We start from the raw sequence: 19,004 nt of genomic DNA on the forward strand, positions 1-19,004 counted from the left end.
ATGTGGAAGACTAGCCAAACACTATTACGTTGCATCCTCTCAGCAGGGGAAAGCAGCACTCATGGTCGAACTTCTTGCACCTGCCACTTTGCACGTCGCACCTCATTTCTCACTAGGCGAGCATCCTCGGCCGTAGCATACTTCAGAGGCCTACTGCACAATCCACTAGGCCCCGGGTGAGTGTCCTCCATCGCCGTCTCTCTCGCTTCGCAGTCGACTGTCGCCACAGCCACCGCTGCATGACGTCAGCGATTGAACACTTATTTTTCTGTCCGCATGCTCATTTCCCTCTTTAAACGCCGCTCACTTGAAGAAGGTCACTTTTTTTTTTGTATCACTTAACTAGATGTCGCATTTTTGTCAAGGCCATCGTGCAGCGAGCCACTTGAGGCTTTTGCCTTAACTTGTGATGCAATTGCTTTTTATGCAGTCTCAACTCCCAGAGAAGAATAATTGATTCAGTACATGTCAATAACGGCAGCTTCACAGCCATCATTCCAACTGATAAAGATGGAGCCTACAATTTGAGCTTACCTTTGGCGTGCTTAAAGGCGTTGAGCAGGTCGGCGGCGCATCCTGAAGCACACAAGAGTTGGAAAAGTGGGCGAGGCTGCTTTCAGGCGACGAGCCGTGGCAACGGGCAGATTGGGACAGGGGCCCAACATCACGCACAGGAATTTGGTCATCTTGAGGCGTGCTCCCTGCTGACGGGAAACTTGGTGTCACAAGTCAGTACTTTGCAAACACAGAGAGCCATTTTATATAAAACTTTCGCTTAAAAGAAGCTCTGGAAGCGAAGCACCTCTTTATGCTTGTAACTTGCTGGATGCACCTAAACTGTACTTGGTTAAGCTTGCCAAGTATTCCTGTGCCACAAATCTTTAAAAAGGAGTCAAAAATTTCATCTTTATAATTATACCCACCTACTTTACCTAGAAACATGCTTTGTCAAACAATGTAGCGCTCCTCGGGTGATCGAGCAGAGATTGTTACTGCTTCATGTGTTTGCACAGGATTCTGACATGTACTCTTTTCTACTTTTTCCCATAACGTTCAGCTCAATACGGCAGCAGACACCTTGGAATCAAAGCTGCGCTAGATGACCTCCGCAAAAGTGGGGCAAATGGAGATGCTATAGGGAGCCAGCATTGTTAAGAACGGCCAGCTGCAGTGCAAGTTTGCCACCCAGTTACGACTACGGCGGCAACATTCCGGGAGCGTCGCCGCCAACCTCTAGCCACAGCATGACTAAATCGACTTTGTGTCGGGGAACAATACGCGCATCCTCCACTCTCCGTCGCTTCAGCTAGGATGCGTTCGATGAAGCAGGCTTTGTGCTGAAACCGCCGCCAACCTCTAGCCTCATCGCCGTTGTGACGGAATGAGTTCGGCGGGCCAACTATCGTTACCAAACTCCCCAACGCGGACCTGATGTGCTACGGGTGCGCGAGTTGCCACGGGAACACCGTTTTGCACTCCTTCCCACGCACCGACCAAGACGCAAGACAACGCGCTACCCAGAACGGCTCAGAGTTCTATGAAATTCGTGTGGTGTCGGTTTCAAACCATAAACATGTGTGTGTGTGCATGTGTGTGTGTAAACCGTCCTGCGGAGAGGCGGCTAGTTTGCGATGACTAAACGAACGTTCGCATCACCTTGTATCGCGGGAGGACCGAGTGTTTAAAAACTGCTGTTGTGCGGATGCTCGACACACTTCTCTCAAGCAGTCATGTTAGACTGATGTACTTTCTCAAACAGTCATGTTAGACTGATATAAATACTGTAAATAAACCCATATTCCTCGTTTTCGATGAGAAGCAGTGCTTCCCTTCATCAACGTCCTAAGCGTGGATAAGTTGGACGACTGCATGGGCCAGCTACCTTCGAATTCATGCCGGACTCCAATCTTGACAACGGATCACGAGCGATGGGATTGAGCCCCCAATCATAACAGCATTCACAGGAACAAACAGAAGCGTACAGGGATTGTTGTGCTAAATTTAAATAGAACGCCAACTCCATTGCTTGTTTAGGATAGCCTAAGCAAAGGCATGCAACCAACCTCCTCTTCTCACCTTGCCAAATGCTAAAAATTACCACTGGCTTCAATTGCCCATCTTCCATGACTTGGACAGCTTCACATGATCAAGAACTCTCAAAGCATGGTAGCACTTATTAACAGCTTTCCAAGTGGGCAGACGCATATGCTGAAGTTGTGCCATCATTGTAGACTCTCCTCAGATACTTATGACCAGATGCACGCAGGTCAGTACTTATAAGGTGTGGCGGTGTAACTCTCGGCCCAAGCATACTCTGTTTTGAATACAGTTCAGAAGGCAGCAACCAAAACAAGCACTGTGGTGTAAGTGTGCAAAAATACACAAGCCTAACAATGAGAGTATGGTACTGGTTTGTCACGGAGAAAACCAAATGCCCCTGACTATCCTGTTTTAGCTGAAAGAAGAAATTTCATTGACCTACAGTCACCCCTTCAAAAGTATTCCGCTGGCTCGTCAACAAGAGGGTGCCATAATTATTCCAGTAAACACAATTTCTTTTTAAAGAGCAGCAGTTGTTTTCACCTCTTTACTGTGCTTAAGTGAAGGGAAAATTACATCTACAAAAAAATATCTTAAAAGATGTGCACAAGTAAATATCAACCCTAGAAAGAATTTCACTCATTCTCTCAAACTGACTTTGCTTCTACTAAGGGTGTGCCTGAGCTTAAGGACACCAGATCACCCACTGTGTTGACTCAGTTGCTATGGCACTGTGCTACTGACCACAAGGTCGTGGGTTCAATTCCTAGCCGCAGCAGCAACATTTCGATGAGGGCAGAATGCAAAAAAAGATACACTTCTGCACCATGTTTTGGGTGCACGTTAGGGAACCCCCAGGTGGTCAAAACTAATCCAGAACACACTGTGAAGTTTTAATTTAAAATTAATTGGAACATAATTTAACTAGATTGATTATGACCACAAGGACAACAGCAACAGGGATGCCACAGCCAGAGGCTGTATTTTGTAACCATTTATTTTCAATTATTCTCGCCCTTCATCATTGCCTCGGCCAACAACAACCATTACTGCTCGGATCAAGCACTGAAAATGTTGGATGATAAGAGAAAAACAGAAAACGAAAAGAAAAGGATGCTTATAAATATGGCCCCAGGAATTCTACCTACAACTTCAAGCCACGACCAGTAAACCGTCACAGCAGACGTCCCATCCTCTACTAGCATTCTTATGTTTCATACAGATATGTCAATATCAGTACTATAAATGCACTGGCTTACCCCAGGGATTTCGGCCATTGTAGTCACCGTACTCGCTTTGAAAACGGCTCTGAGTGCACAGGCCATTGCCTATGGAGCCAATGGGCACACCGAGGACATCACTCATCTACGCACAACAAAAACAAACACACATGTCATCAGAGGTCTTCATACAGGAAGGTTCAACGCACAAGTGAACAACTGCGTTTGAACAGTACGACTTAGTTAAAGGGACACTAAAGGATAATATTAAGTCAACGTGGACTGTTTAAATGCTGTTCCAGAAACCTCTCAAAGCTCGCTTTGTGCCAAGAAAGGACTTAGTTTACGAGAAAATTGCATCTGAAGGGTACGAATACCTTTCTCGAAATTCAAATCCCCCGCCACCCAACCGTGGGAGCAGTGACGTTGCATACGCCCTTTGCTGCCGTCAGTGAGTGAAACGGCGTCCGACAGATGGTGGTACCGAGCCATGACAGATAAAGTCAGAGTGGCGGATTCTCCGCCGCAGCTGCTTTTTGGCCAAGTGGTGTAGACCGTTCGGGCATCTCGCGACATCACATGGAAGGTGAATTCTCTGCTACTTGCAGTTTGTGCGAGTTTCGCGAGCCAGCAAAACCAACGTAGCACTACGCGATAACTACTGAAACGCGAAAGCATGGGCGGCACACAGCCGAGAGAAAATGAAACCGTTCGACCGCCCGCGTCATTGTCAAGGGTGATTTCAACGAGTTCTTTTGTCTAAACATGAAATAGAACTGGACAAGTAGCATTTTATTTAGTCTTATAATACAACAGGAGGATGTTTTGTGCAATAAGTTGTTGACTACTAGTGACAGAATTTAACTGAGGAGTGCTTTCATCATGGGGCAAGTGCTTGAATTTCCCGGGGGAGTCTGAATCGTGTCATTCATTTACCTCAATTTCTCGATTATTAAGGCTCTGTTCGCATTAATATTGACGCCTTAGTGATTCTCGAGCATTAATCTATTACTTTAGCTTGACTTCGTATTTGCCTTTAGTGTCCCTTTAAAGCATTGAGAAACTACATAAGACTTTTCTTGGAATAGTAATGTAAAAGTGGCTAAATACAAGTCATGAGGCATGTCGACCTTTGCACACTTCACAACATTTACAATGTGCATATTTGCCAAGTTAAAAAGAGTGGGCTGGATGAAAGTAGGGATGCACTACAGTACTTGGTGTCAACCTAAGATTTTAGTAAAGGCTTCTTCTACAAAACCGCACTCAACCAGCTCTACCTGCCCTCAGAGTCTAAAGCATCGCTCCCCAGATACAGCGATAGTTTCCACATAGTAAGGGAGCATATTTCATATTGTTGGTATTCTCTGTACAGTCACAAAGTCAAGGCACATAGTTTGTAAGTGCCTGCAGATTATCCACCAGGAAAACTATGCTGCTGTAGAATTTCAAAACAGCACAGCGCATGATGCAACAGTTATGTTAAATATATGATGAACAAAGCTGTTTAAAGCGTAAGGAATATAGTAGATTCAGTCAATGAGTAGTTAAGTAGATACATACAGTGAATTCCATGATTTTCTGACAAATTTGTGTACAATAGTCAACCGATATGAGAGGCACACATGGTATGTTGCACTTTCTTATACGGGCAGAGCAACCATAGGCAAAACACACAATCACAGACGTGAGCTTGTGGCGACACCAAGGCAAAATAATCGCAATATATTCACTACATCAAAAGGCAACTTTCATGAGCAAAATTCATGAAAGGGAGGATATAACAAGGAAATCCAAAAGAAAGATTAAACATATCGCATGTGATAAAAAAGCATCATTTGATGAAAATGAAATAACTTGGGAGAGAAGGCTATCTCACTCGCTGATGGTAAGTACAAAAAAATTAAGAAATACATCAACACTAGAAGGAAATTCTCTTATTTTTGATACGTAATCCTGTCTTCGAGATATATATGTTGGTGCAATAAGGTATTTCTCTATTTGAATGCCAACTTTGAGATGATAAATATGATAAGAGTAAATCTTAGGTTAGGTTACTATGTAATTGTGTGTACACGAACACAAGAAGTCTTACAAAACATTTGGCAGCTCTCAGTGTCTTTCAGTGTCACAGACAAACCTGTACACAAGGGCACCATGTCATGTTAAAGTTTGTTTTTCCTGTGATATCGTGGAGATGACCTAATTTATTTGGCTGGTGAATTTTGATAAATTGTCTAACTGTAAGTTTATCAAGTACAACAGTGGCAAATTCGCTTCTGAATTCTCGGGTTACCACCAATTACTGATTTGCCTACCACTCCAAAGTGCAGCAAGATCAACAGGCAATCATACCAAGGGTAGGGTCACCACTATTGGCGCCACTGTACTGTCAGCTCAGATGTGTTAGAAACTGAGAGCACATACACATTGCCAAATCAAAAATGCTGCAGGATCATGCAAAACATTGTGGATGTTTAATTTAATTTTTATACCACATCTTGCATTAATACAAAAGTGTAGAATTAAGGACACAGTGAACCACTGTTTACATATCAATCGTTTCTACTGAGGAGAGTTGCATTAAACTTCATAACTGCATGACCGAGATTGGATTTTAAATTGCAGACCACCTTATAAGCATTGCTGCAGTAGGCTACGAATGGGAATGAAACTTCAAAAGAAATTCAGGCACAAATACTAAGTAACTTAGTCACTTTAATTGACTTTTTTTTTTCATGTAAAAAACAAAGGTACGTACACTCACTTGAGACACATTACAGCTCAAATACCCAGATCTTGACTTTGAGAGAGATTCTTTTGACAGAGATAAGTTCCTGAAAAGAAAGGAAAAAAGTATATTAAATTACTGCGCAAGTTAAAACATGTTGGACAATTCATGGCACACAGAAAGCGACTGCCAAAGGCACTTGAGCTACAGCTAAATAACACCCCATGAGCAAAATAACCATCAACCATTTAATGTCTTAAAACTTCCCGCATCCACTTGAAAGCTGCAGAAAGCTAGAAAGGAAACCTGTGCGGGTTGCCCAGAAAGAAAGCTTTGTTTTTAAAAGAAACTCGTTGGGGTCCAGGAAATTTTCATCCCACGGAAACTACAAAGAAGGAAACTCACCCCGCAAGAACTTGAGTTTCCTTCCTAACTTTCTGCTGCTTTCAGGTAGATGCCAACTTTTCCTTTCATGAAAGTTTTTCTACTCTAGCAGTTTTACACAGCACTCATATGGTGTGAAGCTTTTCAACATCTACAACACTGCGTCACTGCATGCAACATGGCACAATATACAAGGGCAACGTGTTGCTCAAAGAAAGCAGCGCACAATACCAAAGGAGCAATTCTGAAATCTTGACATGCAGCAAAGCTTTATAGTAGGCCTGCGCAAATGCTCGAATATTCGTTTTCGAATCAAATAGTGGACGTTCCAATAATTCAACTTGCAAATCGAATATCTACTACTGTATTCTATTTTTCGAACATACGGTTTTTCGAATATTCAGTGAAAGACCAGGCTGTAGCTTGTGCCTCGACGGGCACAGCGTTCCCACGCTTTGCTATCTCTATCGGCACAAGGTTCGTTTTAGTCAACGAAACCGATTGAAACTAACACAGCGTGGCGTAGACAGAGGCAAGAACAAAAGCAGTGCATGTGAAAAGTCCGAAAACATGTGCAAAGATTGGGACATTTAGCCACCGGAAGGCAGACAGATTGTATCGGATACACATGTTCAGGTGTTCAAAAACACATATTCAAGCAATTCGGAGCTTTTTACCCAGCATGCTAAAGTACACAGATGAACTTTGCATGAGAGCATGCTCGCAGTAGTTACCAGCTGGTCGCCCACGGACACAAATGCCGAACACCGCTATGCATGATCTCATGAACAATCACTGATTGTTCATGAGAACGAATGAACGATCAATGAACGATCACTGTAGGAACATATTAGTAACAAGCTTTCTGCGACGGCTTGCAGCCCATTATCACGTCGGTTGGCGGCGAATTTTTGTCATGGACGCCACACTGTCCAGCCCATTAGGCCTAATCGGAGTTGCATCGTCAGGTGTTGGCAACTAAAGCTGCGGTTTCAGACCTAATCAACGCAGATGAATTCACGGTGGTTGCACGAAACTCTGAAAGCCGTACGGAGGCCCCTTGTTATGAACGTTGTTCGTTTGTGCACATCAGTCTCTTCTCACAAATTCGAGCAACCAGTCACATGACTAGCTTTGGATTTACGTGACAAGCTTGAAAATGTCATGCTACTAGTGTGCTAACCCTTAGTTGCAGATGCATTTATGTGGCAAAAGAAAGGGGGGTCGCGTCACGTAAGCTTTCCGTGGACCTCCCAATTTGAAAACCTACGGCAGGCAACAAACGATGGCGAAACCTAAAGTTAAAAGGCAACCGCGTGTTACTGTCGGTGCTGACCACAGTCAACCTGTGCGTCGCCGATGACAGCACAGAGCATGATGTGCAGTCCCCGTTTAGCCTGTCGTGCAAATTCACTTAGATAAGCCGACAATAACCCACAGAAAAAACATGCCATACAGATGGAAAAACCATTTTGTTTCCTCAAATATAATTGAAAAGCAAAACTTTCTAAGTAATACAAGACTGCCATTAAGCACAGCACAGCCCACTACTAAGTTGAAAACCTCATTGGCATTCAGGACAACATAACCTCTTTATTTCTTCAGATTCTTTATTTTTTCAGATCGTGGTATTTAACAGACATTCTATCAATAAAAAATATTTCTCAGACCTTCATATACAAACTGAACTGTTATCAGTGCTGGCATACGTCCATCTTGATTCCTAGGTACGTAAGTTACTCACAGCTAGCAACATTCTTGTTATGCAATGTGAGTGGCCACTTGACAATGTGCAGCACCGTGTTTTTTTTTTTGCACAACATTTGTAAGCATAAAGCTTTGTGTTAAATTTTATGATATTAGAAATTCGATATTCGGCTTTCTTATCTTGCTTGGTTCGACTGGCTTTTCGATTCAAAATCTACTATTCTGCGTTCGCACAACCCTACTTTATAGCACCGGCTGAACACAGTATCACTGACAAGCTGACATGTAAAATAACGTGAGCTGCAGAAAGCAAATTCAGGAAGGTCAATGCTCACCCATCCAACTTCCGTGCATAATCTCGCAGGCGGCCTTCAAGGTCATCCCTAAGCGACTCAAGCTCGCGCAGAAGGACCCTGTCCTCTTGTATTCCGGGCAGTGACGATTCAGGCAGCACATTTCTGCAGCGACTCAACAGGGACGAGATTCCAGACAGGAGCCTCCTCCTCTCATCCTGCAACTCTCCTTGGGCCTGTGCAAGCACCTGCACATGGCATTCAGTCTGGTTACGCTAAGTTCAGATTTAGTGAAATCTCGCATTATGTGTCAAGCTGTACTGCAGTACTATTCAGCAATCCCACTTCGATGGGAGTGCGATAGTGCAAGTTATGTGTACTGGAGTGAGTACAGCACTACTACTTCAGTGGCACGCAATGATGCAAGTCACGTGTACCAGAATGAGCACAGCATTACTATTTAGCACTACTACTTCAGTGGGAGTGCAATGATGCAAGTCATGTGTACTAGAATGAGTACAGCAGTACTATTAAACCTCTCAGGGTCAATGACGTAAATATACAGAAGGCTGGATCGGCCAATTGAAGAAAAGACAGTCTGGTCTTTCCGAGCAAATGTGGTTAGAAGGGGGCTGTCATTGAAGGCGTTGTCCAAGATTGGAAGGACGGATTATGCATGGCCTAGCCGATTATAATGCCTGCGACATTTTTAGCACAGATGAGACAGCCTTCTTCGACAAAGCCTTGCCAGATATAACCATCACATTTAAGAGGAGCCCGTGCGTTAGTTGTAAATGCAGCAAAAACAAGATAGCTGTTTTGCTGGCCGCCAATGTGACCGGCATGGATCAGCTACCACTGTTAGTGATCAGCAAAGCCAAAAAGCCAAGATGTTTCAAAAGCACCAAGAAACTTCCCATAAACTGTCACGCCAATCGAAAGGCATGGATGACTTCGGGGATATTTCAAGCCTGGCTGCCCGAACTGGACCGCCACTTTACTGCAAAAGTACACAACGCACTAACTGTTTTAGATAATTGCGGTGCACACAACAATGTGTCGGGGCTCAGAAACATAAAGATGCTTTTCTTGCCTCCAAACATAACGGACTTCCTGCAGCCTCTGGATCAGGGAATTATTCAGCACGTGAAAAGTGGATGCAGAAGACAAGTGCTAGAGCACACGTTGCTCATTGTGGATGCATGGAAAAAATATGACGCAACTCTCCTCAGTCCAGTGCACATGGTGGCACATCTGTGGGGCAGCACGCCGCATACAGTAATTGTGAACTGCTTCCTTAACACAGCGGTGTTGTCCATGATGCTGATGCCTTGGCAGCTGAGGATGTGGATGTTTAGGAAAACAGCGAGGAAGAGGACAGTCGCTTCAACAGACTCCTGCCTCCAGAGGTCTCGCTGGGTAAATACATCCAGATCTATAGTTACGTTGCCGGTCACCTCAACGACAACGAAATACTTGATGTTGTACTCAGGGATGAATACACCAACTCTGATCGCGAAAATGCACCCATTGTGGATGTGTGCGATGAGCTGCTGCACCACACTGCTAAATAGGCCGATGACACATTTAATGTTTTGGAGGACATCTGTGTCGTTTCTCCCGGCAGTCTGCGCGCACTGCACCATATACAAGAACTCCGGAAAATTGTGCTTTCCATGCAAATTTCTCTGCCGGAACAACCAACCATAAGCAGTTATTTCAAGAAGTAAAGGTATGTTGATAAAGGTAAAGTAAAGGCATTTATGTTAATTTATTAATTTGACATTCAATTAATTCGGTCATTTTCTCCAGTCCCGTTAAATCCAAATGAACGAGGTTTTACTGTAGCATCACATCATGTTCATAAGCTGGTTGAACAGTACAAAGCAGCAGCGTTACTAACGTTTCGCGAGGCCATGTTCCAATTGCATCACTCATGCACTTGCCTCGTAACTGGCAACCAGTCGTGAGAGGTCCACCCGCGCTGCTACAAGGTCGCTGCGGCTCTCCTCAAGGTCCCCACGAAGGCGGCTGTGGTCTGAGCGCAGGTTGCTGTGAGACTCCTTCAGTGCCCGGTGCTGAGTCTTCAGCGCATCAAACTCGGCACGCAACTTCTCCTCAGCTTGTCGGGCAGCATTCAGCTCCTCCTGGAGGTTCGCATGCAGCAAGACAGACAGTGGCTGTGGCATTCTGCTGCTTAGCGTGAGGTCACAGGCTCAATTCTCGGCAGCAGCAACCGCATTTTGACGAGGGCAAAATGCAAAATACTCGTATATGTACTTAGATTTAGGCACACATTAAAGAACCCCAGGCGGTCGAAAATTAATCCGCAGCACTTCACCAGCGGCATCCCTCATAAACCACAGTGCGGTTTCAAGGCCACATAATTTAAGACAGTTAAACAATCGAGGTTCACCTAAATGGAGGCCAATCCAGTACTGTAAATGCTCAACCCCCACAGTAATTGTGCAGAGAACGGCCATGTCATTGGGCGAGGCCCAGAGCTTCATTCAAGCCAGTACTTTTTGATCCTTTCCCAATCATTTCAGATTTTTCATCTGTTTTCAATCAGTATTGCACAGCACTAATAATATATCCAACATTTATAATCAAACTTAGTCAGTGAGGAGTTCTCACTGTGTGGGCTCAGCCTGAGAAATGGCAGCGAACTATTGAGGAAAATCTTACAAGCCAAGATGCTCAGCAAAGGCACAAACACATGTTGGGGCAAACTGCTGTTGTACAATAAGAAAATGCTGTTGTACAATAAGGACACTTGGCATGCATGTGTTCCTAAATTTAGGCAAGGTTTGAATGGTATGTTCCACCTCATGTTAACTGTATTATATGGACATGTTGCATCACATATAAACTGGTGTTAATAATAATATATTTAGTGTCTGAAATGGTCATAAAAGTCAAGTGAGAGAGAGTAGCTTAATTCAAAGAGTGACATAATTAGTGTTATCTACTGAGATAATAATGTTTGTTATAAGTGTATATTCGTTGCACGCTAACATTAGCAAGAAACATTTTATATTCACTTCGTTATATCAAACGATTCCTTATATCTGTGTTCATTAATGAAATATTCAGGTTTGACTGTATGTCAAAAGCAAAAGGTCCATTATGAGCTGTGCACTTCCGTCCTCCCCACTCACCCCCCCCCCCTACACACACACATACACTCGTGTTGAAAATGCAATACTGGCAGCTCCTACACATCACACTTCCATCTAGCAATTTTCGTATGAGTCTATACGGGTGAAATCTCAAGCTCGTGTGTCTTGCCCAGCCTGAAACAGTCCCACCACAATGAAAGGCGAACAGCATCACAAGTAGCTGTGCATGAGAACAGAGCCAGCCCCTTTACAGCTGCATCTAAGTACTCTGCAACATCGTACAAAGGGTGCACTCGCCTTTAGTTTGGAGTTTTCAGAGCGCAGGTTTTTTGCCACTGGTTCATCTTGGGCCAGCCGGAGCACTTCACTTGAAAGGGTCGCATCCTCGAGTTGCTCCTAGGAAATTAATACCAACACTTGCATTATAGCATCCTCAGATCCCATGTCCATAACCATGGACACATGCTTTTATCCTTTTAAAAACAAAGCTTAAGCTTAAGTGAAAAAACATTGCTTTAGCTTGAAGGCATATGCATACGGCACGATGAACCAATGGTTTAATCATCTTGTTTCTACAGGTTTTTTAGATAATCTGATACTACTTTGTGTGAGACCACTGTATCATCACCATTGACAAAAAGCACCCATTCAAGTAATGTCAGATGCCACAAGATGACGCTGAAGTGAAAGATGGAATATTGGAATAGTGAGCCACCACATGTCAAGCGGATGTAAAAGGCTTTGCCAGTCATAACCAAGGGTTCAATTCCTGGCCAGGGAGGCGGCATTACGACGAAAACAGCATGCAAGAACGCTAGTACGCTAATCATTGGGTGCACTTTAAAGAACCCTAGGGGGTCAAAACTAACGAAGAGCCCTCCACTGTGGTGTGTCTCATAGCTCCTGTGTTGCCTTGTGACGTTAAGTCCATGAATAGTATATAGCTCTTGACGTCGCGCACACAGCAAATACATTCTTTTGCATGTTGTTCAATTTCGTTTTCTGCTTACTTGGAATTTGCAACTTTCATAACAAAACCCCCAACAAGTTGTCAATGCTGCCCTTTCCTACCAAAGCTGCTCATCAATGCCCAGAGACAGATGTGCATGTGGTAAAGCTTTCTTGGGCCTTGTCATGTAGGCTCCATGTCATGTAGGCTCTATGTCACGTAGGCTCCATGTCAAGCATCAAGTGCCTGGTGTGTTCTATTTGAATTATAGCTCAGTGGTCAGCGGCAGCCGAGGCTTGCATCCAGACACTGTGGCCTGGATTTGTACCCTGCCTCCACCAGGAAGCAGGCTTAACTTTGGTTGCTTAGCAAATGGATGGCACGTTGACTTTTAATGGACTCCATTCACTTTTCAAAATAACTTGTTGTTGGGCAAGTTGGTTGATACTTGAGGAAGCCATTGTAGCTCAAATAACAGACACAAAGAGCAAAAGAAAGGAGAGCAGGGGTGCTACACTCATCATTTGTGAGAGTAGCGCACCTGCAGTCCTGTGTTCTGTTCTTTGCGTCTGTCTTAGTTACGCTACAATGGCTTCCTGTGTTGTGTTGGATATGTAGTAGCACCTCTTGGGTTGCAAAAGAGCTTCTCCAGGATTTCAAATGACTTCCATTTGGTTATTTTTTCTCCCTCCCAAGCATCTACCAATGAGCTGGGAGAATGAACAGCAAGTAGTATGGCAAGCATCGCCCACCTTGAGGCTTGCATTTTCCTGCTTGAGCAACTTGCACGAGGCCTTGACGCAGCTGAGGTTTGACGCCAGGGCCTGGTAGTCGGCCGACAGTTGCTCATGCAGCTTTTCCAGCACCTGGTGGTCACGCATCAGGGCCTCCTTGCTCTGGCCAAGTTCCGTCTTCTCTACAGAGAGCTGGATGCAAACAATCGTATAGCACGTCACTACACAACACTTTGCTCCTCACCTTTCTCGAGGGCTGAACAATTTCTGGGCAATGTTCGAAGTCTTTTCACAACAGTAAATGACACACAAGGCTGCTCTCAGACCCCCGTCATGGCCATAAAAACCACGTCCTTCCTTTCCTAAACACTTCACACTCTGTGGGTGCCACTCATCCTATTGCACAAACTGCAGTAATGCTCACAACATTTCTCACTTCAGTTAGTCGCACATTTTACAGAGATAACTCTAGCCTACATCTCTTATAGTACGCTCGACTTTTCACTTTTGAACATTCTAGAAAACTCTCGTGGCATGCTCTACATTCAGGTGGTCAGAATCAAACACTCGGAACACATTCGCATTGTTCATTCACAGCACCACACTCCAGCTGTGAATGCTCCAAAGCTCACTGACCTGTCACACGACTGCTACAATTTCAGCTGTTGGGCAGGGCATATACTGCAGCCTTTCTGACATAATTTTTCCTGTGCGCGTGCCTTGTGCATCCGTTTACTAAAGGAGCAGTGCTGATGTGTTCCCATTGGCTCTCTCGGGGTGCTGTGGTGAGCAATCAAACATTTGGCTTTGGCAGACTTCCTCCAGTTTTGATCTCTAACATGCTACATATCATTCCAATTCATATCGTAGCATAGTAAGAACCAATCAAATGAAGCATTACAAGTCAGATTCCTGATCCTGACGCTTTTCAACCATGATGCCCCTGCACCATAACATTGTTAATAATCCTTTGCCCACAAACATTCAATGAACTCCATGCACAATTTCTCGTTTTGGCTGAGTAGGTAAACGAGACGGGCATAACTGTGATTTCGCTGTTTTGTTCCATCTCTTTTACCTACTCAGCCAAAACGAGAAATTTTGCATGCAGTTCACTGAATGTTTGTGGGCAAAGGATTATTAACATAATCATGTTTGTGCTGTTTTGTTCCTAGTTTCTCAGTAAGGCTTTCAGAAATTATGTGCTCCATGGCACTTCAGAGCAATGCTTTATTTTCTATTCAAATGCAGAGGGGGTCGGCAAAGGCATTGGCGCAGTTCTGCTTATAACTTAGCACAGTCTATCTTTCACTGTTTTCCCATTTTGTAACCCTTCCCTCTGTCTCATCTTCGCACTGTGGAGGCTCATTACTACCTCCTGGGACATCTGTGAATGCATAGGAGATCACAGTGGCACTCTGGTCGCACTGTGCCCTAGTATTTCATGTAAGACACATGGCACTGGCACAAGGTAACTTATTTTAACAATATAAAAAGTACAAAGTATGGAATAAATAACTGCGCTGGCCTAACATTACATTAAGACATGTGAATTAGAAGCTACAAATTGACGGCTGCACATTCCACTAGTCAAGCGATTGCGCGCCTTTCTATAAATATAGAGTTTGTTGAAAGTGGGAACAATTGCACTTCTGTAGATGGCGCGTGCAATATGGTTAGTTCCCTATGCATTTTCATGTAGTAATATGCCTACACTGGCGTACATTTTAGCGCAACCTGAGCAAGACACAATGAGAGAACAAAAAATCAATAACAGCATCCTGCCTGATCTCGCTGAGCCTCTGCCTTCAGCAGCTGCTCCTGGAGCTCTGACACTTTCTGCTGCAGAGCTGTGTGCTGTGATCCTAGGTAGGCTGCCTCCACCTGCACAAACAGCACAGTCCCATGCCAACGTTCGGTTTAGACACCAACAGCCTCTGAATCGATGCTGCTCTGAGCAATGCCAGACCATAGAAGACCTGTTATTCATTTGTGACTGGCTTGTAGTATCCTGATTTCGCAAAGCACTTCCGATCGTGATTGAGAAATTCGATCCCGATTGGGCTGGGTACGAGCTCGACTGAGATCAAATTTCTCAACCACACTGGCTCGATCGCAATTGAACATGTACTATGTTTCTGGGGCATAAAACATAAATGACGCTTTCCCAGTGCAAGGTTTAACAGCCAAGATGGTTCAGCAATTCTGCTCAATTAGTCTAACATGTAATATGCTTCCCAGCAGTGACATGCTGATGCATCATTGCTGCAAACAAACAGTTGAAACTAGTATCATGTATATTTTTCACTGAACTCTTCTACAGAAACAAAATACTTCACCCATCGCACAAGTTGTTGAAAATGCAAGAGCACTCCCACAATTTAGCATCATAGAATAAATATTGGAGGGAGAACTGCTGCTGTTGCTGGTACCTGCAAGGGACTCCACTATGGCAGTTAAATCAGCAAGAGTTTGTTTCTTTGTTTGTTTATTGATTTCTTTTTTTTCTGTACATCAACAGAAATCGAAGCAAAAGCAAAAGGCTATACAGCCTGACAGAGGCTTTTGCTCCGAGATACAGTTCAGCACGCAGTCATAATACAAGTAGAGAAACAGCAACAATATGCAATAATTAACATAAGATAATCAATGAACAATCTAAATTGTCTCTATAGATATATAAAAACAAAAGAAAGCAGAAATATCACAGAGTACATACATACGACAGACATATATTGTGACAAGCAGCAAAAAAAGAAACAATGTATGCTCAGTTCCCGACACAATTACAATTAGGCTCATTCTCTCAATGTTTTAACTTGCACTGCTTCTAGAACTTTCAACAGAAGAAATCACCTAAAGTAGTAACTTTCCTGGAAACCTCTTTGATACTTGTATTGATAAGCCTCAAACCATAGAAGTAAAAGCTCCTTCCGCGAGTGTTACTCTTGAAATGTCTAGATCTAGCAACACGCATGCATTATCTGTCACTTAATGCACTAAAAATTCTGTCTGCTGTAAACAGAATTAATTCTGACTATTCAACACTTTAGATGCTCTAAGGAATGCCGTGTAGTAGACAGACTTAGAGTGACAGCCTAAAGGAAGCCACAAAACAATTCTCAGACAAGGTAATGGCGAAGTAGAGTTGCACTGGTTTGTTCCTTGAAGTGCTTCCCTGTGGTGGAGCTGAGAACACCTATCGGGCAAGCACTCAAGAAACTGGAGTAAGTCGCAAGTTGCTCACTAAAACTGCTAGTCTTATTCTGGCTTTGTGGTTCTCACGGCCATTAAGCATAAAATTGATTACTTTAGCAGTCTTTCAGTGTTTCTTGCAAATGAAATTCATCTAAACTTTCAACTAGTCTTGATGCAAAAACTTCCATGTACAGTCGACTTCTATTAATTCAGCCCTGATGGAACCGACGAAATTGATCGAATCATCTGGCGTTTCGAATTAAACAAGATGCAGAAAAAATACCAAAACACGCCAGTCGCTGCCACTAAAGCGGCCGCTATCGCGGTCACCACAGGGGTCAGGTACGTGCATGCTGACCAGTTGAGTTTGAATTATCCAGCAAAGGCCAATTTTAAGATCGAAATAACGAAATTTTGGGCCCATATAAAATGCATTGGCGAGGCCAGGACCTTGGGCGGAAAATGAAATAGCCAGTCGAATTAACTGTGCTTATAAGTCTACTGTACTTATATATAGAGGCAGATTAAAAGAAAAAACCTGGTGGTGTAAATTAATCTAGAGCCTTATACTGCGCCATCTCTCTGACACATCGTACAGTTTCAAAAATCCCTCAATAGCTATTTGTTGAATGAGTGCAGCAACTCTTCTATTAATATCTGCAAGAAGGTTCACGGACATCGGCACTCATGCCGCATGTCTGGGGCAACGGGATCACACATACACACCTGTAGTTGAGCATGCTGAGCCTGCAGCCCCAGGTGGCGCTGCTCTCCGCTCGTTGCTCGCCCTTGCAGGGAGGCTGTGTGTTCCTGCAATGCTTGCAGCTGGCTTCGCAGGCGCCACGCTTCTTCCTCAAGACAGCCATTCTAAGCCAGAGCACAGGAGGTCAGAAAGTTAGAATAAAGGTCAGGTGAAAGCAAATATTCTGATCAAACACGGTCGAGCCTTCATACAATGAACATAGATATAACGAATTATATCATATGATGAAGCATATCTAAAATGCTTATTGCCAATTTCAGCATGCGATGAATATATATGCTTACAACGAATACTGGATATAGTGAAGGTATTTTCATGTTCGGCGCAACTCCGTTATATTGTGGTTCGACTGTATGAGAAAATGTACTCCTTTACAAGCAAATACCACCACTTTTCAAAGCAACTTTGAAAATTTCTGCAAGCATGCACTTTTAAGCATTTCTGTCTGGCTGTTTAGGCCTCTATGCCTTTAGGGGAAGCCAGCAGCCAATAACCACAGCATTTACACCAGCCACCTTTGCCACTTATAAACAGGTGGTACTTGTTTGCTTAAAAGTAAAACAAAAAAAATAGAACGTTCAGCTTTAAAACTGCCAACAAACCAAGAATACCAACATTGAATTGGTTAGGTTACAAATTAGTGTATGTTTCTATGTGTGCCCTCACGCAATAGGTGCCACGAGGCTCCCAGGACCGGAAAACTGGTATTCTCTAAACTCTTGATGGCAAAAGCTCTTTGGAGCATGTGACTGTGACAGTCATATCCAATGTATCTGACCCAGAAATGTAAATTTTCTATGGCTACCGACCTATAACACTTCCACATCATGCAGCTAAATTCTAAGCGGAGTGGTGAAGTGGCAGGGAAGTTAAGCTTTTTCAGGACTTTCGAGGTCTGAAAACTTTTGGAGTTAGCTGTACATTACACCTTCAAAACAAAAATATGGTGCCCATACCTTGACACATTTCTTTACTGAATTGAACTAATCTTATTCGTAACAATGCTGTGGGAGACCAGGTAAAAAAGCTGAATAAACAGCTTGAGAGGACCTGGCCCACACACACATCGACATAACAATGGCTCAGGGAAAAATATACAAGCTGATACACTGTTGAGTAAATACATATTCCACAGGCACATATACAGACGTAGATATAGATGTGCATACGTGTATATACCAGGTGTTTCATTTTAATGTTAATAGAGCTTTTAAAGCTTGCCTGCAGCATTTAGCACAAATCTAATTATTAAGCTGGAATACTGAAATAGGTATACATTGCTTGTACTGAAAATCAATATGCAAAGCTGTCAAAGTAACAAGATTTCGCTAATTAACTTCCAAACCAATTACTTTAGCACACATTTTGCACTCCATGAATTGAAGCCAGTTATTTAACAAGGCAACTAGCACCCGTTTCGATATAAGTGCAAACTTGCTGTAAATATGCACTGTTGTTCCACTTACTTTTCTGAAAAATGCTTTTTATGCAGTGAAGCTTGAAAGTTACTGGAACATCAATGCATTTTACACAAACCGGGAATGCATATCTAGAAACTGGTGTCATCTTCAGAATTCATTCCAAGTTGATACGAATTTAAAAGTCACCAGCTGCAATTTGTAAATTGCAATATGTGGCATAAAGTAATTCGTCTGAAAGTTAATTAGCAAAAATTTGTTAATTCAAATATTAACTTTCACTTTTCTTGCAAATAATGGCTGTCTCTGAGAATAATCTAGCTCAAGAAACAGAATTGTGCTACATGTCACAGGCATTCTTTAAAAGTTCTGTTAAGGTTAAAATGAAACACCCTGTATATACGTACATAGTTACGCAACCAACACTTCTTATGTACTGTGCTGC

At 43.2% G+C, this 19,004-nt stretch overlaps 1 protein-coding gene across 1 annotated transcript in view; it reads right to left on the reverse strand.

Moving 5' to 3' along the window:
• The window catches only part of LOC126533502 (uncharacterized), a 56,785-nt gene that overhangs the window by 8,579 nt on the left and 29,202 nt on the right, over positions 1-19,004 (reverse strand). The window contains exons 22-30 of the mRNA XM_050180674.3: positions 17,105-17,245; positions 14,966-15,064; positions 13,199-13,372; positions 11,795-11,893; positions 10,322-10,522; positions 8,418-8,623; positions 6,028-6,097; positions 3,300-3,405; positions 535-704 (exon numbers count right to left, since the gene is read on the reverse strand). Coding sequence (XP_050036631.1) covers positions 535-704; positions 3,300-3,405; positions 6,028-6,097; positions 8,418-8,623; positions 10,322-10,522; positions 11,795-11,893; positions 13,199-13,372; positions 14,966-15,064; positions 17,105-17,245 — 1,266 coding nt within the window. The remainder of the gene's footprint in view (positions 1-534; positions 705-3,299; positions 3,406-6,027; positions 6,098-8,417; positions 8,624-10,321; positions 10,523-11,794; positions 11,894-13,198; positions 13,373-14,965; positions 15,065-17,104; positions 17,246-19,004) is intronic.

This window comes from Dermacentor andersoni, chromosome 7, assembly GCF_023375885.2.
Source record: "Dermacentor andersoni chromosome 7, qqDerAnde1_hic_scaffold, whole genome shotgun sequence".
In the NCBI taxonomy this organism is placed as follows: Eukaryota; Metazoa; Arthropoda; class Arachnida; order Ixodida; family Ixodidae; genus Dermacentor; species Dermacentor andersoni.